Raw genomic sequence first — 15,785 nt, forward strand, 5'->3', positions numbered from 1 at the left:
GAGAGTGGTGGTGAATGGTTGTTTTTCTGACTGAAGGGAAGTGTGCAGTGGTGTCCCCAGGGGTTGGTATTGGGACCACTGCTGTTTTTGGTCTATATAAAAAATAATAATAAATTGCATTTATATTTACATTTTTATTCATATTTAAATCTATGCAAAGTAGCTGGACTTGGTATAGGGAATACAGTTTCCAAGTTTCCAGATGATACTAAGCTAGGAAAAGTAGTAAAGATTGAGAATAGTAGCAGACTGCAAGAGGACGTACACAGACTGGTAATATGGGCAGACACATGGCAGATGAAGTTTAATGTGGAGAAATGCGAGGGAGAGTGAGGAGAGGAATATAAGCTGATGGTAGAATCTTTAAAGGGTAAAGGAACAGAGAGACCTGGGAATCCACATAAGCAAATCTTTGAAGGCAGCAGGGCAGGGACAGGTAGATAAAGCTGTTTTTTAAAAAGAAAAGCAAACAGAATACTAGGCTTTATAAACAGGGGCATAGAATACAAAATATGATGAACCTTTATATAAAACACTGGTTAGGCCTCAGCGAGAGACTCGGTTCAGTTCTGGACACCACACTTTAGGAAGGATGTCAAGGCATTGGAGAGGGTGCAAAGGAGATTGACCGGAATGGTACCAGGAATGAGGGACTTCAGTTATCAGGAGAGGTTAGAGAAGTGAGGGTTATTCTTCTTGGAGCAGAGAAGGTTAAGAGGAGACTTAATAAATTTTTTTTAAATTATTTGGCGATTCAATGGTGTGAAAAAGGAGAAACTATTTCCACTGGCGGGTGGGTCGGTAACCCAAGGATACTGATATAAAATAGTTGTTAAAAGAAACAGAGGGGAAGAGAGGAGAAATTTTTTCGCACAAGCTGTTCACAAGCTGGAATCATTGCCTGAAAGGCTGGTGGAAGCTGATTCCATAACAACTTTTAAGAGGGAAGTAGATAATTATTTGGGGAGAACAAGTTTGCAGGGTTATGGGGAGAGAGCGGGGGAGTGGGGTTGATTGGGAAGCTCTTTTCAAAGGTCCGGCACAGACACGATGGGCCGAATGACCAACCTTCTGTTGCTGTATGATTCTATGATACTGGAATGAAATAATGTGACCTGTGTTTGTACATTTTTATAGCTATTTGAATGTGCTTTTGAATGTGCGTTACTCCTACCCTCCTCCTCTTCCAACTTTGCTTGATGAACCACACTATTAAAGAGAATGTATTGTGTTGCTATGTGTGGGAGTGTATTGTTACTGTGTTACAGTGAGGGGGAGTGTATTGTTACTGTGTTACAGTGAGGGGGAGTGTATTGTTACTGTGTTACAGTGAGGGGAGTGTATTGTTACTGTGTTACAGTGAGGGGGAGTGTATTGTTACTGTGTTACAGTGAGGGGGAGTGTATTGTTACTGTGTTACAGTGAGGGGGAGTGTATTGTTACTGTGTTACAGTGAGGGGGAGTGTATTGTTACTGTGTTACAGTGAGGGGGAGTGTATTGTTACTGTGTTACAGTGAGGGGGAGTGTATTGTTACTGTGTTACAGTGAGGGGGAGTGTATTGTTACTGTGTTACAGTGAGGGGGAGTGTATTGTTACTGTGTTACAGTGAGGGGGAGTGTATTGTTACTGTGTTACAGTGAGGGGGAGTGTATTGTTACTGTGTTACAGTGAGGGGGAGTGTATTGTTACTGTGTTACAGTGAGGGGGAGTGTATTGTTACTGTGTTACAGTGAGGGGGAGTGTATTGTTACTGTGTTACAGTGAGGGGGAGTGTATTGTTACTGTGTTACAGTGAGGGGGAGTGTATTGTTACTGTGTTACAGTGAGGGGGAGTGTATTGTTACTGTGTTACAGTGAGGGGGAGTGTATTGTTACTGTGTTACAGTGAGGGGGAGTGTATTGTTACTGTGTTACAGTGAGGGGGAGTGTATTGTTACTGTGTTACAGTGAGGGGGAGTGTATTGTTACTGATGTTTCTCTAGGTAGAGTTTATTATGTTTCTGATGTATTTTTATTGTTGCTGCTAGTCTGTGGGAGGCCTGCTAGTGTCCTGCCGGCACTGATCAAGCGGATTGTTGGAGGCCGGACTGCAGAGCCGGGCTTCTTTCCCTGGCAAGTGCTGATAGTGGCAGAGGATACAACGCGGGTCCCAAAGGATAAGTGGTATGGGAGTGGAGCTTTGCTCTCTGGTTCCTGGGTTCTGACTGCTGCTCATGTCTTGCGGTCTCAGCGACGGGATGACAGTGTGGCTCTGGTTCCAACTGAACATGTCACCATCTACCTGGGCCTCCATGATGTACGTTACAAGGAGGATGCTGTGAAACGGGCAGTTCAGAAAATTACTCTTCACAAAGCGTTTGATCCCAGAACATACAACAATGACATTGCTTTAGTAAAGCTGTCAGAAAAGGTGTCCATGGATATTCTGGTGATGCCATTGTGTTTGCCTGCCTTCCACCATGAGATGCAAGGCCTTCACCCCAACACACTGGGGCTGGTTGCTGGCTGGGGTATCTCCAATCTGAATGTGACCATTGATGATATCTCCAGTAGTGAGCATGGTACATTGTCCAACACATTGCAGTACGTGAAGCTCCCTGTCACACCCCAAGCTGAATGTAAGGACAGCTATGAGTCACGCTCTGAAACCTATAATGTGACCGATAACATGTTCTGCGCTGGGTTTTATGAAGGTGGAAAGGACACGTGTCGTGGGGACAGTGGTGGGGCCTTTGTTATCCAGGACCCAATTACACAGCGATGGGTGGCCCAGGGCATTGTGTCCTGGGGAGGACCAGAGAAATGTGGCAGCAAACGTGTATATGGTGTTTACACCAAAGTATCCAACTATGCAGCTTGGTTGGAGCAGGAAATGAACAATGTTTCAGATTAACCAATTAGAGGCTGGAAATTTGTGGATCCAGACTGAAGAAAGAAGAATTCACATTGCCATTTAACTGCCATTTGACCCAGAAATCCATGGGTTCAGAAAATGCTTTTTTTGTTATTTAACTTCACTGAGTGTTTGCTGTGTAAACTCTGCATTTGTCTATTTTGTGACATTAGCTAGATGTTTAAGACCACTTAAGGCATCATTCACTGCCCACCATTACAATTTGAGTCCCAGAATTTGTTGCACTGCAATTTGGGTTGGTTGATGGATTCAGACCTTTGGCCACTGCTAGCAATGCCCAATGACCTAAGCAGTGATGATACTGCCTTTGCCTTATTGCTCTATTTCTTACCCTGACATGCAAAGTATTCAACATCAGTGGCCTCACCCTGACCATTCAGCCTTCAGCTCCCCTCTCGACTCTCTACCCCCTCCTCGCTCCCTCCCTTCCCTCCCCTCACCCTGACCATCTCCCCCCTCCTCGCTCCCTCCCTTCCCTCCCCTCACCCTGACCATTTCCCACTGCTCGGGTCCTGACCCAACTGTCCAGTGCCTTGGGACGTCCTCCCGACGTGAAAGGTGCTCTATAAATGACATCTTCTTGTTGTTGTTGTTCTGGGGATGTGCATTCTCCAATATTGGCTTGTCATCTCATTTCTAACTGGATTAGATCTAATTTTGAGATTTGGTCTCCATATTTTATATAGAGGAAGATTCATAATAGCTTGTTGGTTTCCTCCATTAATAATAATAATCCTTGCATTTGATATAGTGCGTTTCACGTCGGGAGGACGTCCCAAAGCGCTTCACAGAACACACTTGAAAAGTAAAGTGAATTGACTGTATATTTGTGGGCGAACGCGGCAGCCAATTGCGCACAGCAATGTCCCACAAACAGTCGTAGATTGAAAATGACCAATTTATTATTGTTTTTGGTTTTGGAGGGATTATTATTAGGCTCTGTGTGGAGTAAGGAAACTTGCCCAAGGTTTCGCCCTCTGCCTGGAATTGAACTCAGGTCTCTCGCTTGCAAAGCGAGTGCTCTAACCACTGAGCTACAGGACTCCACTATCTTAATTATCTTAACTTCATTATCTTAAATACCTCAATCCACTGCTTTCCTAATTAGAAAATATTCCAATCTAAGATTCTTATGGCCAAAGTATACTACCTCGGAATTTACTACATGAAAATTCACTTATCATGGTCAGGTTATCACTTAATCTATTTGCCTCTGCAGTTTTCCAGTGGTGTCATCAACAAATTTGGACATATTCGCTTCTTACCTTTTTTGAGCAAGTGCATGATAGTCGTTAATTGGTGATGAGCTAAACATTCCTGATCAGAAGCGACTGGTCTCAACCCTGAGAATCTCTCCAACCATCCCTGGACATCAAACTGAAAAACTCAGTATGTGGGGAACTGTGGCCCTGAATCCCTGCCAATCATTCCACTGTCACTCCACTCTCATGCCACATTGCTCCATCATCACGCAGTCATTTCAGTATCCATTCCCTGTCACTCCACTATCACTATACTGACATTCCACTTTCACTCAATTTGATTCCAATACTCCACTTTTGCTGCCCACCACTTTTCGATCATTCCACTGTCACTCTTCGATCACTCCACATCCTGCTGAAATCCCCATTCATCTGAACTATTGATCTTTTAAAGTGTCTGATTGTCCATACAGAAAGATATTAAATTAATCTTGTGAGGAATTGAATGGACCAATGGTCTACTCCTAACCACTGTATTCTGATATTTACATTCCTGCCCCAGGTGAGAGCAGCATACAGCAGATAGTATAATCTGGCCATCACTCCCGATGGTACTGTATAACTGCAGCTACAGATACTGGAGCTACAAGTGGGAACTTTGGCAGTTCGTAATAACTTAACAGTTTAGTGCTATACTTTACATATTTTGAGAAATGTTGCGAGATACAGGATTGAGAATGATTGAGATTCAGACCATCCAGTGACTGATGTCAGGTAGCTGTTGACTTCTAACAGTTTCATCTCCTGAGATGATTGTTTTTGAGGTTTTGACTTTTTTTCTTCAATCTCCCTCTCAGCCGCAAAATAAATGTCACCAGGTCTCAATGGCCTTCTTCTCTTCGATAACATTTAAAAAAATATATATTCTGTGCAAAGTAAACTCTATTAACTACTTAGGTCCAGATCTCACAATTAACTTATTGTGTCTCAGTGGAATCTACTCAGCTTTTCCTCCATTGCTAAATGGTTTCAAATTATTTGCTGCCGTTTTCTCTATATTCTGTCCTTTGCCCAATCCTTCAGTTGTTGCCTTAAAGTCTCTTATTTGAAGTCTGGAGTTTTAATTCCACTATTCGGAGATATCTTATCTCAGCTATTTTGTGTGTCACCCAAAGTACAGTTTATGTGGTTAAGTCAAGCCTGTGAATAAGAAACTGTTCAAGCTGAAAAGGCAACCAAAAACTACACTGGTTTAAATGAGAAATTTTATCCATTATATTTTAATACCTTGAACTGCCTTTAGAGACTGTTAAAAAGCCAGAAAGAATCAAACCCAGTTCCTGCTTTTCCATCAATCACTGAATAATAAAGGTACTTATTTTCCAGCTTGAAATTAACTCTTGCCCAGGCACAAGGCTAAACTCCTCACAGCCAATTCCTAAATAATCCCCAAAACACAGGTAAACTCAGTGACATTCACTGTTTTACCAATTGGTTATGTTACTGTTATATGTTATACTATGTTATATTGCAGTATTGCTGCTATTTTACATGCACAGTGTATCCATATTCTTGTAGCAGACACTGAAGAACCAAATATTTGTATTTCTGGTTTTGTTGTACTTAAACCCACCAATTTTCTTTATTTTTTTAAGATTTAATATTTTACTGTATTTTGTTCTTCTGTAAAATCTAAAATAAACCTATATTATTTAGAATAGATAGTAACATGTACCTTGTGATAGACAACATGTACAGTTTCTGGAATTTTATTCATCTTAAGGGAAATGAAATTATCTCCAAATCTTTCCCTTACCATTAGGGTTATTTTTGGTCAGTTTGTGTTCTTGATACACGCAGCAGTCTATCACCATGTGTAAGAGTATCCATATATATATATATGCTACCTATACATGGAAATGTCTCCATATTTGGAATGGAATGTGCACTGCCTCCTTGGAGGCACACGCACTGCTTACCTAATCCTGGAGAGTATTAGGCACAGATTGGTAAGAGCTATGGCTGGAGAATCTCATAGTGTGCCTTGGAGTTTAAATGGGTCAAAACACATAGGTTGGCACTGAGACCACTGTCTGCAAACTTCCTGCTCCAAGGTGTGCCTCCCTACACATTAGAACTTTGGCTTGCAGAGTTAACAACTGCTCCAGTAATTCTTCTGCCCCTTGAATTCTTGTTGATGAGCCGTGTTGGTCGGTGTGTTATCAGCACTGCCCACGTGGCTCAGGAACCAAGATCACCACAGAGGGTGGACTCAATTCTGACATTCCACGTTACCTTACAGCTAGCTCCAAGGGGAGTTCGCAGTCTCCTGGCCGAAGTGGCCCAGGTATCTTACAACACTGTTTTCTACTTCATACAACAAAGTGTGTGAACGAAGGTCAAAATTCTGCATCTCTCCTGGGGTATAGGGGACATAACAGATTTTTTGTTATTGAAACTGGACAAGTGACAGTTCTGATCTCTCAGAATATGATGCTAATTTATATAGGAACTGGTGTAAACAGCCAGACACCAGTGTATGCTGGTGCTCCTCCACTGGAGTTCTCTACTCTAATTGCATTCCTTGCTCTTTCCCTGTTGTGTCTGTGCTGGTACTAGGTTCCCTACTGGAATTAACTGCTCTAAACCAATGTGACTGCTGTGTCACTGTAAAACAACAATAACTGGTATTCATGCAGGATCGCATCTTGGTAGCTGCTACTGAAGTTTCCCATTTCTCTGTCAATTTCTTTTGGGCACAAATGTCTCACAGATATCTGCTTCTCACCACTGGCACTATTTTGAGTTAATTTAGTTTTTTTGTGCTACTTTCTAGTGTGTGGGAAGCCACGTGTAAAGCGAATCTCTATTCTACCTAAAATAGCGCAGGGAAAGGAAGTGAGAAAAGGCACGTCGCCCTGGATTGCAATGCTGGCAAAGAATGGAATGCCTTTCTGCGGAGGCTCATTAATAGGTGGGTGCAGCCGGCATAGGTACTTGCCATGTACATGTTTTACCTACTTATGATAAAAAGATGTATAACATGGAAGGGCTGGGACCACTGTAGATATCAATTATAACTACTGCATTCCTAAATAGAAATTCCACTGGTGTTTCCTGGTTCTGCCTCCAGAAGGCAGCATTGCATAGGAATCCCATCAATGGTACTTGGCGACTGCTTTCATAGAGTGATACGGCATGGAAACAGACAATTTGAGCCAACTTGTCCATGCTGGTGTTTATACTCCACACAAGACCTCACCCCTCCTAATCCCCTCACTTATACACTATTTCCTTCGCTCTCAGGTTTCCATCAAGTTTTCTCTTAAATGCATTGACATTTTTGGCTTCTTGGATTGAGCTCCTCATTCTCACCTCCCTCCTGCAATCCTCATTGAGGGGAGGTAAGTGGTGTCTCTTTGGAGTTCAGCTGACACCAAGGTGATGGAATATTAGAATTGAGCTGATCTGTGGCGTTCTCAGTAGTCCGGTTCCTGAGCCAGGCAGATACGCAGTACTCAACGGCACTATTGATGACAGACCAGCAGCCTGGCTCATTGGCAGGTCGTGGAGGAGTAAATCAGTCACTGCGGCAGGGATTCTTCCCACTCAGCTCCTGTTTTAATAAATAATAACATTTGAATTTGATATAGAGCTTTTCACATCAGGAGGTTGTTTCAAAGCTCTTAACTGTAGAGGATGTCGATAGAGTAACTGTATTTTGTGATGAATGTAAACCCTGAAAATCAAAGCCCTAATGGTTAAGGTGGTCCTAGCTGGATAGACAGTGGGAAGCTTGCCAGACAATATTCCCATTGGTTGTCTATGTGGTTTTAGCTGATTAAATTCCAGCAATACCCAATATGTGCATTGCGTCACCAAGCCTTAGCTTTTGACAACCAGCACCTAATATTTTCTGGGATTAAGTACACTTTGAGATGTCCTCCTGATGTTCCACAAATATTGAGAAATTTCCGTTTATCTGGAATGGATGCACGTCCCTTCCATGTGTGGAACTCTCAGAAGTGTGGTTTAGATACTCTTAAGCATAGTGATGGGCCTCCATCTGCATGAGTGTCAGCTAACCCAAAAAAGGACTTGCAGTTCATTCTTGATTTTCTGTTAAATCTTTGCCTTTGTCTCCTTGCAGGAAAGAATTGGATAGTGACAGCAGCTCACTGTCTACATCCTCCCTATGAACCTGAAAATGAGCTCGCCAGTTTAGAAATTATTAATTCAACATTTTTTAAGATTATTCTGGGTTAGTATTCGTAGGTAGTGCATCCAATTTGACATGCAAATCACACATCTCAGGTTTAATGCAATCAGTGTCATCCTCCCACTCCCATCATCTGTCCCATGCTCGTGATGGCTTCTTTCTGTGTGGAGTTGGTTGGACACGGCACACTAACTACACTAGAGATTTATATTAGAAAGCATTGTTCAGTCTACAAAGCATTGTGTTAAGCTGTGCCTGTGAATACTCACGACTTTCTATTGTAATTACAATTACATAACTTTGACTTTTGTGTAAAATCATGATAGATCAATATCCCTAAAATTGTATTCACTTAGAAATAACTTTTATCAAGACCTAATCTGAGACATAGAATGATACAGTGGCCTGGAAATAATAATAATAATCCTTGCATTTGATATAGCGCATTTTACGTCTTCAAGACGTTTCAAAGCGCTTCACAGAATATACTGTAAAGTGAATTGACTGTGTATTTGTGGGTGAAACGCGGCAGCCAATTTGCGCACAGCAGCGTCCCATAAGCAATCGTGGATTGAAGTGACCAATTTATTATTGTTTTCTTTCTTGAGGGATTATTATCAGGTGTGTGGAGTAAGGAAACTTGCCTAAGGTTTTGCCCTGCTGGGAATCGAAACCAGGTCTCTTGCTTGAGAAGCGAGTGCTCTAACCACTGAGCTACAGGACTGCAGGACCAGGAAACAAGCAATTCAACCCAACTAGTCCATGCTGGAGGGCCTTCCATGTCTTTTATGTCTTTCATGCATCATGGAGCAATGAGTCATTGTGACTAAAATGTATTAATAATTTCAGATTGCGAGTCAGTTTGATCTTTGTACGTTTGTCAAATATGTGTTTGCTGCTTCCTTATTTTAGGGAGGCAGAAAACATTAATAAAAGAAAACACAGAGCAGCCCTTCCATGCCAAAACCATCGCCCTTCATCCAGCGTACAACAGGTCAACATTCCAATTTGATATTGCTCTGATAAAACTTTCTAGCAAAGTGACGCTGAATAATTATGTGATGCCAATTTGTCTCCCAGACAATACCGAGAGTGAAAAGCTACATACAGGTACATGTTGTAAACAGCTCCCAGAAAGTAAAAACATTCAGTCTGTCAACCAAATCTCTTTCAGTGATGATTCTGAACATTTTTATTCCCTAAAAGCAGGATCTGCTGATATTTGCAAAATCAGCTATTGATACTGTTCAGTTTTTACAGGTGGGTCAGTATATTAGCAGAAAGATACAGTCTATTTCATCACCCAAACTGGATACATTTATGTTTTATACTAATAGTAAATTTTAACTTCTTCACATGGTATGGCACTACAGAGTATTTCCAATTCCAGAAAATTGTATCAAGTGTTCCCTTTTCCACCAGTGTTAAAAGCAACAACATTTCAATGGAATTGAATAAATACTTAGAAAAGTTAATAGGGTTAGGGTAGTGGACTAGGATTAGAGTACCAGTACAGATGGGATCGAATGGGATTGGAGTAGAGTGCTTCAAGGATGAGATAAAACTAGCAGAAACCAATAAGAAAGTTAATGAAGGGATTAGAGGAGAGAGCTGTTGTGAAAATGAGCACCAGCCCAATAGGCTGACTTCCTTCTTTGCTGTAAACTTTCTATGTTGGTCACTGATTCCTCCAAACTTTACTTTCTTGGCCCTCCCAGTTTACAAATACATCATAGAATTATACAGCACAGAAGGAGGCCATTCAGCCCATTGTGTCTCTTTGAAAAGAGCTTCCAAATCAACTCCACTCCCCCACTCTCTCCCCATAGCCCTGCAACCTGTCCTCCCCAAACAATTATCTACTTCTCTCTGAAAAGTTATCAAATAGTCTTCCATCTTCCTTTCAGGCAATGCATTCCAGATCCCAACAACTCACTGTGTGAAAAAAAATCCCCTCATAATTTTTAAATCGGTGTCCCTGGGTTACCGACCCACCCGCCAGTGGGAATAGTTTCTCCTCGTTCACCCTATCGAATCCCCTCATCATTTTGAAAACTCCTATTAAGTCTCCTCTTAACCTTCTCTGCTCTAAGGAGAATAACCCTCACTTCTCTACCTCTCCTGATAACTGAAGTCCCTCATTCCTGGTACCATTCCGGTCAACCTCCTTTGCACTCTCTCCAATGCCTTGACATCCTTCCAAAAATGTGGTGTCCAGAACTGAACACAGTCTCTCGCTGAGGCCTCACCAGTGTTTTATATAAAGGTTCATCATAACTTCCTGACTTTCGTATTCTATGCCCCTATTTATAAAGCCTACTATCCCGGATGCTTTTTTAACAGCTTTATCTACCTGTCCTGCCATTTTCAAAGGTTTATATGAACCCCCAAGTGTCTCTGTTCCTTCACCCTGCTTAACATTGTACCATCTAGTTTATATTCCAGGTCCTTCTCCATTCTCACCATGAAATTAAACCTAATCTCATTACGCCCTACTATAGTCTCCACGGTTCTTCCCCACAACCTCTAACCTGTGTGAAATTTCCCCTCCCTCAGTCTTTTGAACAATGACATTTTGTTCCACCTGGCTGGTTTTGTTTGCATGTCCACACTGTGAAGTTGAGTATCAATTATGCTACAATTAGTAAAGCCTTCTTTGTGTTATGCTTAAGGTGACATGGTGTTTGTTAGTGGATGGGGCAAGCAGTTCCAACACCGGCTCCCAGACTCTCTGATGGAGGTATATTCACAATATGAGATACAGTTTATCTCCTGCAATTTCTGATAATTGATAAGAATTACTACTTGAGAAGATTGTTTCCCTATGAACTGGATATAATAATTATATAACGTGATGCTTCTTGTGTTCAGATTGAGGTTCCCATTGTGGACCACAATCAATGCAGGAGTGTGTATGCTGCTCTTGGCAGACAGGTGACTGATGACATGATATGTGCAGGACTACAGCAAGGTGAGTGCTTCATCTTTACTCTCATGGAGCATTAAAATTGTTGTTGTGGAGCTGGGAAGTTCAAGAAGTTGGGGAGTCTTGAGGAGCATTGAATTAGAGCCTAAAGGTAATGAAGGCATGAATGAAGGTTTCAACAACCTGGGGGGTGGGGTTTGTGGTGGAGCAGGTGATGTGGAAAAGTAGAGTAAGTGAGAGCCTTGATATCAGGTTTAAAGGATATGGGTGTCAGGGTTGGGGGGATGGGGAGAGGTCATGAAAGACACCCTGAACTCTGTGAGATGGATTGAGCATCTATGTAAATTGATGTGGACTGAGGTGTGAAGGCATTAATGAGAGCCAAGCGGAAAAGCCTCAGTCTTGTTGATAATCAACTGAACAAAATTAGAGCTCATCTGAAACTTGATGTCTGTTAGGCAATCAGTCCAAATAGCAGTGGTCCTGTAATTGAGCAGACAGACATACATGGATGTCATCTGCATACATGTGGAACAGACCTGATGTCAACAGATGGTATCACTCACCATTGGGAATATTTATCTGTGACTGTAAATATTTCTTCACATAGACGGTGTTGAGAATGTGGAAAACACTTTCCCAGAAGGCCACAGATCGAGAATCAAATGGGATGTTTAAAATGGCGATCAATACTTGGGGAAGTAAGGGGTATCTCGGGATATGAAGAAAAGAAGGGAAACTGATTAAAAATCTGACCTAATCTAATAAAATTGTGCAAGAGTCGCAAAGGCTGGTTGTCATACACCTGACACATGTTATTATGTTACTGTATTTCTGTAACAATAATCCTTCCCTATTACACAGAAATTAGTTGCTCCTTTCGGTGCAATCTTCTGATCGACTTTGTGAAGGAACTGATTCACCGGTCCAGCAGTGCCTGAGTTCTCTGTGGTTCCAGTTTACAAATTGTTAAATTGGCAGAGAGTAGCCATTCTCCCATAATAACCATTCCGGTTGTAACTAAATGTGCACTAACTTCTATTTTCTGAGGCTAAATAAAGGTGTCGCCTTTTTATAACCCATAGATGAGGTATGAAACTATGCAAAGAAACAAGATGTTTGTGAAAAACTATTGTTAAACTTGTTTACTGGAACGTGTGTCTGCTCAAACAGCATAAGGCAGACTGAGAAGCATTCATATTCAGATAATATCTTTGTGATGTTCAATGGATCCCAGCAAAGAGATTCTTAACAACTTTTATTAAATTTGAACATTTATTTTGAGAGGAAGATGTAATACAGTTATCTCACTTGTTGCCCAGGGGGAAGTGATGCATGTCAGGGAGACTCAGGAGGGCCCATGGTAGTGATGGACAGACACACTCTGCATTGGTTCCTCGCTGCCACTGTGTCCTGGGGAGATGGCTGTGGTGAGGATAACAAATACGGTGTTTATTCAGACATCCAGAAGAGTCTGGCATGGATCCAAAATGTAACCGGTGTCAAGAACTTTTAGGAAAAAGTTATGAAGCCAGAAATCTGAATGCATTTTCACAAATCAAATTGTAATATACTTAACATCCTAATGCTGGTCAATATTTTCTATAAAATTGATGAATAAGGTGTTCACCAATTTAAAATATACTAAGTGTGTTTATGATAATGAATTGACCATTTGTGCCTTTTAATAAAGAAATCAAAAGTATTCAATGCATACTTTTTAAAATATTTACTGTTACTTTTTTTTCTTTGGCTCTTTTTCATCTCTTTTTCATCTCACAATTTTTTTTCAATTTTTTTTCACATTTCTTGTCTTTCTCCCTTTTATCATTTCTACTGTGGTTGTTGCTCCTTAAAAGTTTCCTTTCTTGTTCTTGCAAAACTGCAAATAGGCTGTGCTATATCCAATGTTTGCTCTATCTCTGGAACACTTAACCGGACTCAATCTTTCTCACCCTATACTTGATATTGTTGTTGTTGCCCCTCATTCACACCCTGATTTGTGTGTGTGTGTGAAAGTGTATGTGTTTATGTGTATGTGAAGTTAATGTTAATGGTTGGAGTATTGAATTGTTATGAGGTGAGAATAAAGGAATTGCTTTAAAGGTTTCAACGACAAAATACACAGTCAATCCACTTTAAGTATACATCCTGTGAAGTGCTCGGAGGTATCTTGATGACATGGTAAGGAACTATATCAAATGCAAGTATTATTATTAAATACAGTTATATTCCCTGATGCAACACACCATGAAGCAGTAGTTGACAAAACAATTGTTTTCTATTAATCAGTTACTCTTGAAAATTACGACTTTGAGGCAGGTTTATTTGTGGTGACAATTTTCTTCTCGGTAGGATGAGAAACAGATATATAACTAAATATAAAATTGAACTATATGATTCGGGGAGTTTGCAATACGTGTCTAAAATGCTTGAGTTTGCGATGCTTGTCCTGAAGTAACATTTTTGTAGAAATAGGAAAATAAATCCATTTAAAATTCACAACAACTTGAATTTATACAGCGGCCTCCACGTGGGGATGTGTCTCAGAGTACTTAACGATGGCGGAGCCCGACACTGAACCAGGGGAGGGGGAAGGTGACCATAGGCACCGTTGAAGAGGAAGGTCTTCAGGCACAACCTGAAAATGGGGAAAGAGCGGGCGAGGCGAAGGGATTGAGGGAGGGATATAAGCATTTGATGAATTAAATAGAGAGCTCAGCCATCTCTCTCACACAAATAGACAGAAACCTTCAGAAAGAGACAGACATTCACACACAGTGTTTCTCTTGTCTCTCTCCCTCCTCCAACTAACAACAAGATTACATTTATAGAGCGCCTTTCACGTCGGGAGGATATCCCAAAGCGCTGAACAGTCAGATGTTGGGGCCCGAACATGGGGGAGGGGGGGTGTAGGGGTGAGGGAAGGCAGAGAGGTGGGAGGGAGACCAAAGGCACAGTCCAAGAGAAGGATCTTGAGACCGGCCTTGAAGGAGACGAGGGAGGAACCGAGGGGAAGGGACCGTGGGATGGACTTCAAGAGCGTGTGGGCAGAGAGGCTGTGCCCGGCCAGCGAGGGGCGGGGAGGGTGGGACACATGGAGGAGGCCGGAGCCCGATGACCGGAGGGAGTGGGCGGGTTGGTAGGGAGTCAGCAGGTCAGAGAGGGAGGAGGGGGCGAGGCCAGGGAGGGCCTTAGCTCAGTGGTTAGAGCACTCGTTTTGCAAGCGAGAGACCTGAGTTCAATTCCAGGCAGAGGGTGAAACCTTGGGCAAGTTTCCTTACTCCACACAGAGCCTAATAATAATCCTCCAAAAAACATAAAAAATCGGTCATTTCAACCCACAGCTGTTTGTGGAACACACACTCCTGTGAGCAATCGGCCGCTGCGCTTCACCCACAAATATACAGTCAATTCACTTTACAGTGTATCCTGTGAAGCGCTTTGAGACGTCGAGAAGACGTGATGAGGCGCTGTGTCAAACGCCAGAATTATTATTATTATTATTACTTTCACACAAACTCAGCCCTGACCCCACACTCACACTCACACCCCCTCACACTCACCTCACACTCACCTCACACTCACACCCCCCTCACACTCACCCCCCCACACTCACCCCCCCCCCCACACTCACCTCACACTCAACACCCTCACACTCAGCCCCCTCACACTCACCTCACACTCACCTCACACTCACACCCCCCTCACACTCACCCCACCTCACACTCAACCCCCACACTCAACCCCCCCCACACTCACCTCACACTCACCCCCCCTCACACTCAGCCCCCTCACACTCACGCCCCTCACACTCAACCCCCCCCACACTCACCCCCCCTCAAACTCACCCCCCTCACTCAGCCCCCCCCACCCTCAGCCCCCCTCACACTCAGCCCCCCTCACACTCAGCCCCCCCTCACACTCACCCCCCCTCAAACTCAATCCCCCTCACACTCAGCCCCCCCCACCCTCAGCCCCCCCTCACACTCAGCCCCCCTCACACTCAGCCCCCCTCACACTCAGCCCCCCTCACACTCAGCCCCCCCCTCACACTCACCCCCCCTCAAACTCACCCCCCCTCACACTCAGCCCTCCCCTCACACTCAGCCCCCTCACACTCAGCCCCACCCCTCACACTCAGCCCCCCCTCACACTCACCCCCCTCAAACTCACCCCCCCTCACACTCAGCCCCACCCCTCAAACTCACCCCCCTCACACTCAGCCCCCCTCACACTCAGCCCCCCCCTCACACTCACCCCCCTCAAACTCACCCCCCCCCACACTCAGCCCCCTCACACTCAGCCCCCCCCACCCTCAGCCCCCCCTCACACTCAGCCCCCTCACATTCAGCCCCTCCTCTCACACTCAGCCCCTCCCCTCACACTCAGCCCCTCTTCTCACACTCAGCCCCCCCCTCACACTCAGCCCCACCCCCCTCACTCAGCCCCACCCCTCACACTCAGCCCCTCCCCTCACACTCAGCCCCTCCCCTCACACTCAGCCCCACTCACACTCACC

At 43.4% G+C, this 15,785-nt stretch overlaps 1 protein-coding gene across 3 annotated transcripts in view; it reads left to right on the forward strand.

Moving 5' to 3' along the window:
- Positions 1 to 12,793, forward strand: part of masp1 (MBL associated serine protease 1) — a 62,157-nt gene extending 49,364 nt beyond the window's left edge. For 2 of the 3 annotated variants that reach the window (XM_042339014.1, XM_042339015.1), the window contains one exon: positions 2,030 to 3,322. In XM_042339014.1, the coding sequence (XP_042194948.1) occupies positions 2,030 to 2,895 (866 nt within the window). In that variant the 3' untranslated portion in view covers positions 2,896 to 3,322. Of the gene's footprint in view, positions 1 to 2,029; positions 3,323 to 6,954; positions 7,093 to 8,268; positions 8,380 to 9,249; positions 9,448 to 11,009; positions 11,078 to 11,208; positions 11,309 to 12,585 lie in introns of those variants that run through there. The other variant, XM_042339017.1, reaches the window with a different exon arrangement.
- Positions 12,794 to 15,785: the final 2,992 nt, after the last annotated feature.

Source organism: Callorhinchus milii, unplaced genomic scaffold (genome assembly GCF_018977255.1).
Source record: "Callorhinchus milii isolate IMCB2004 unplaced genomic scaffold, IMCB_Cmil_1.0 Scaffold11, whole genome shotgun sequence".
Classification (NCBI taxonomy): Eukaryota; Metazoa; Chordata; class Chondrichthyes; order Chimaeriformes; family Callorhinchidae; genus Callorhinchus; species Callorhinchus milii.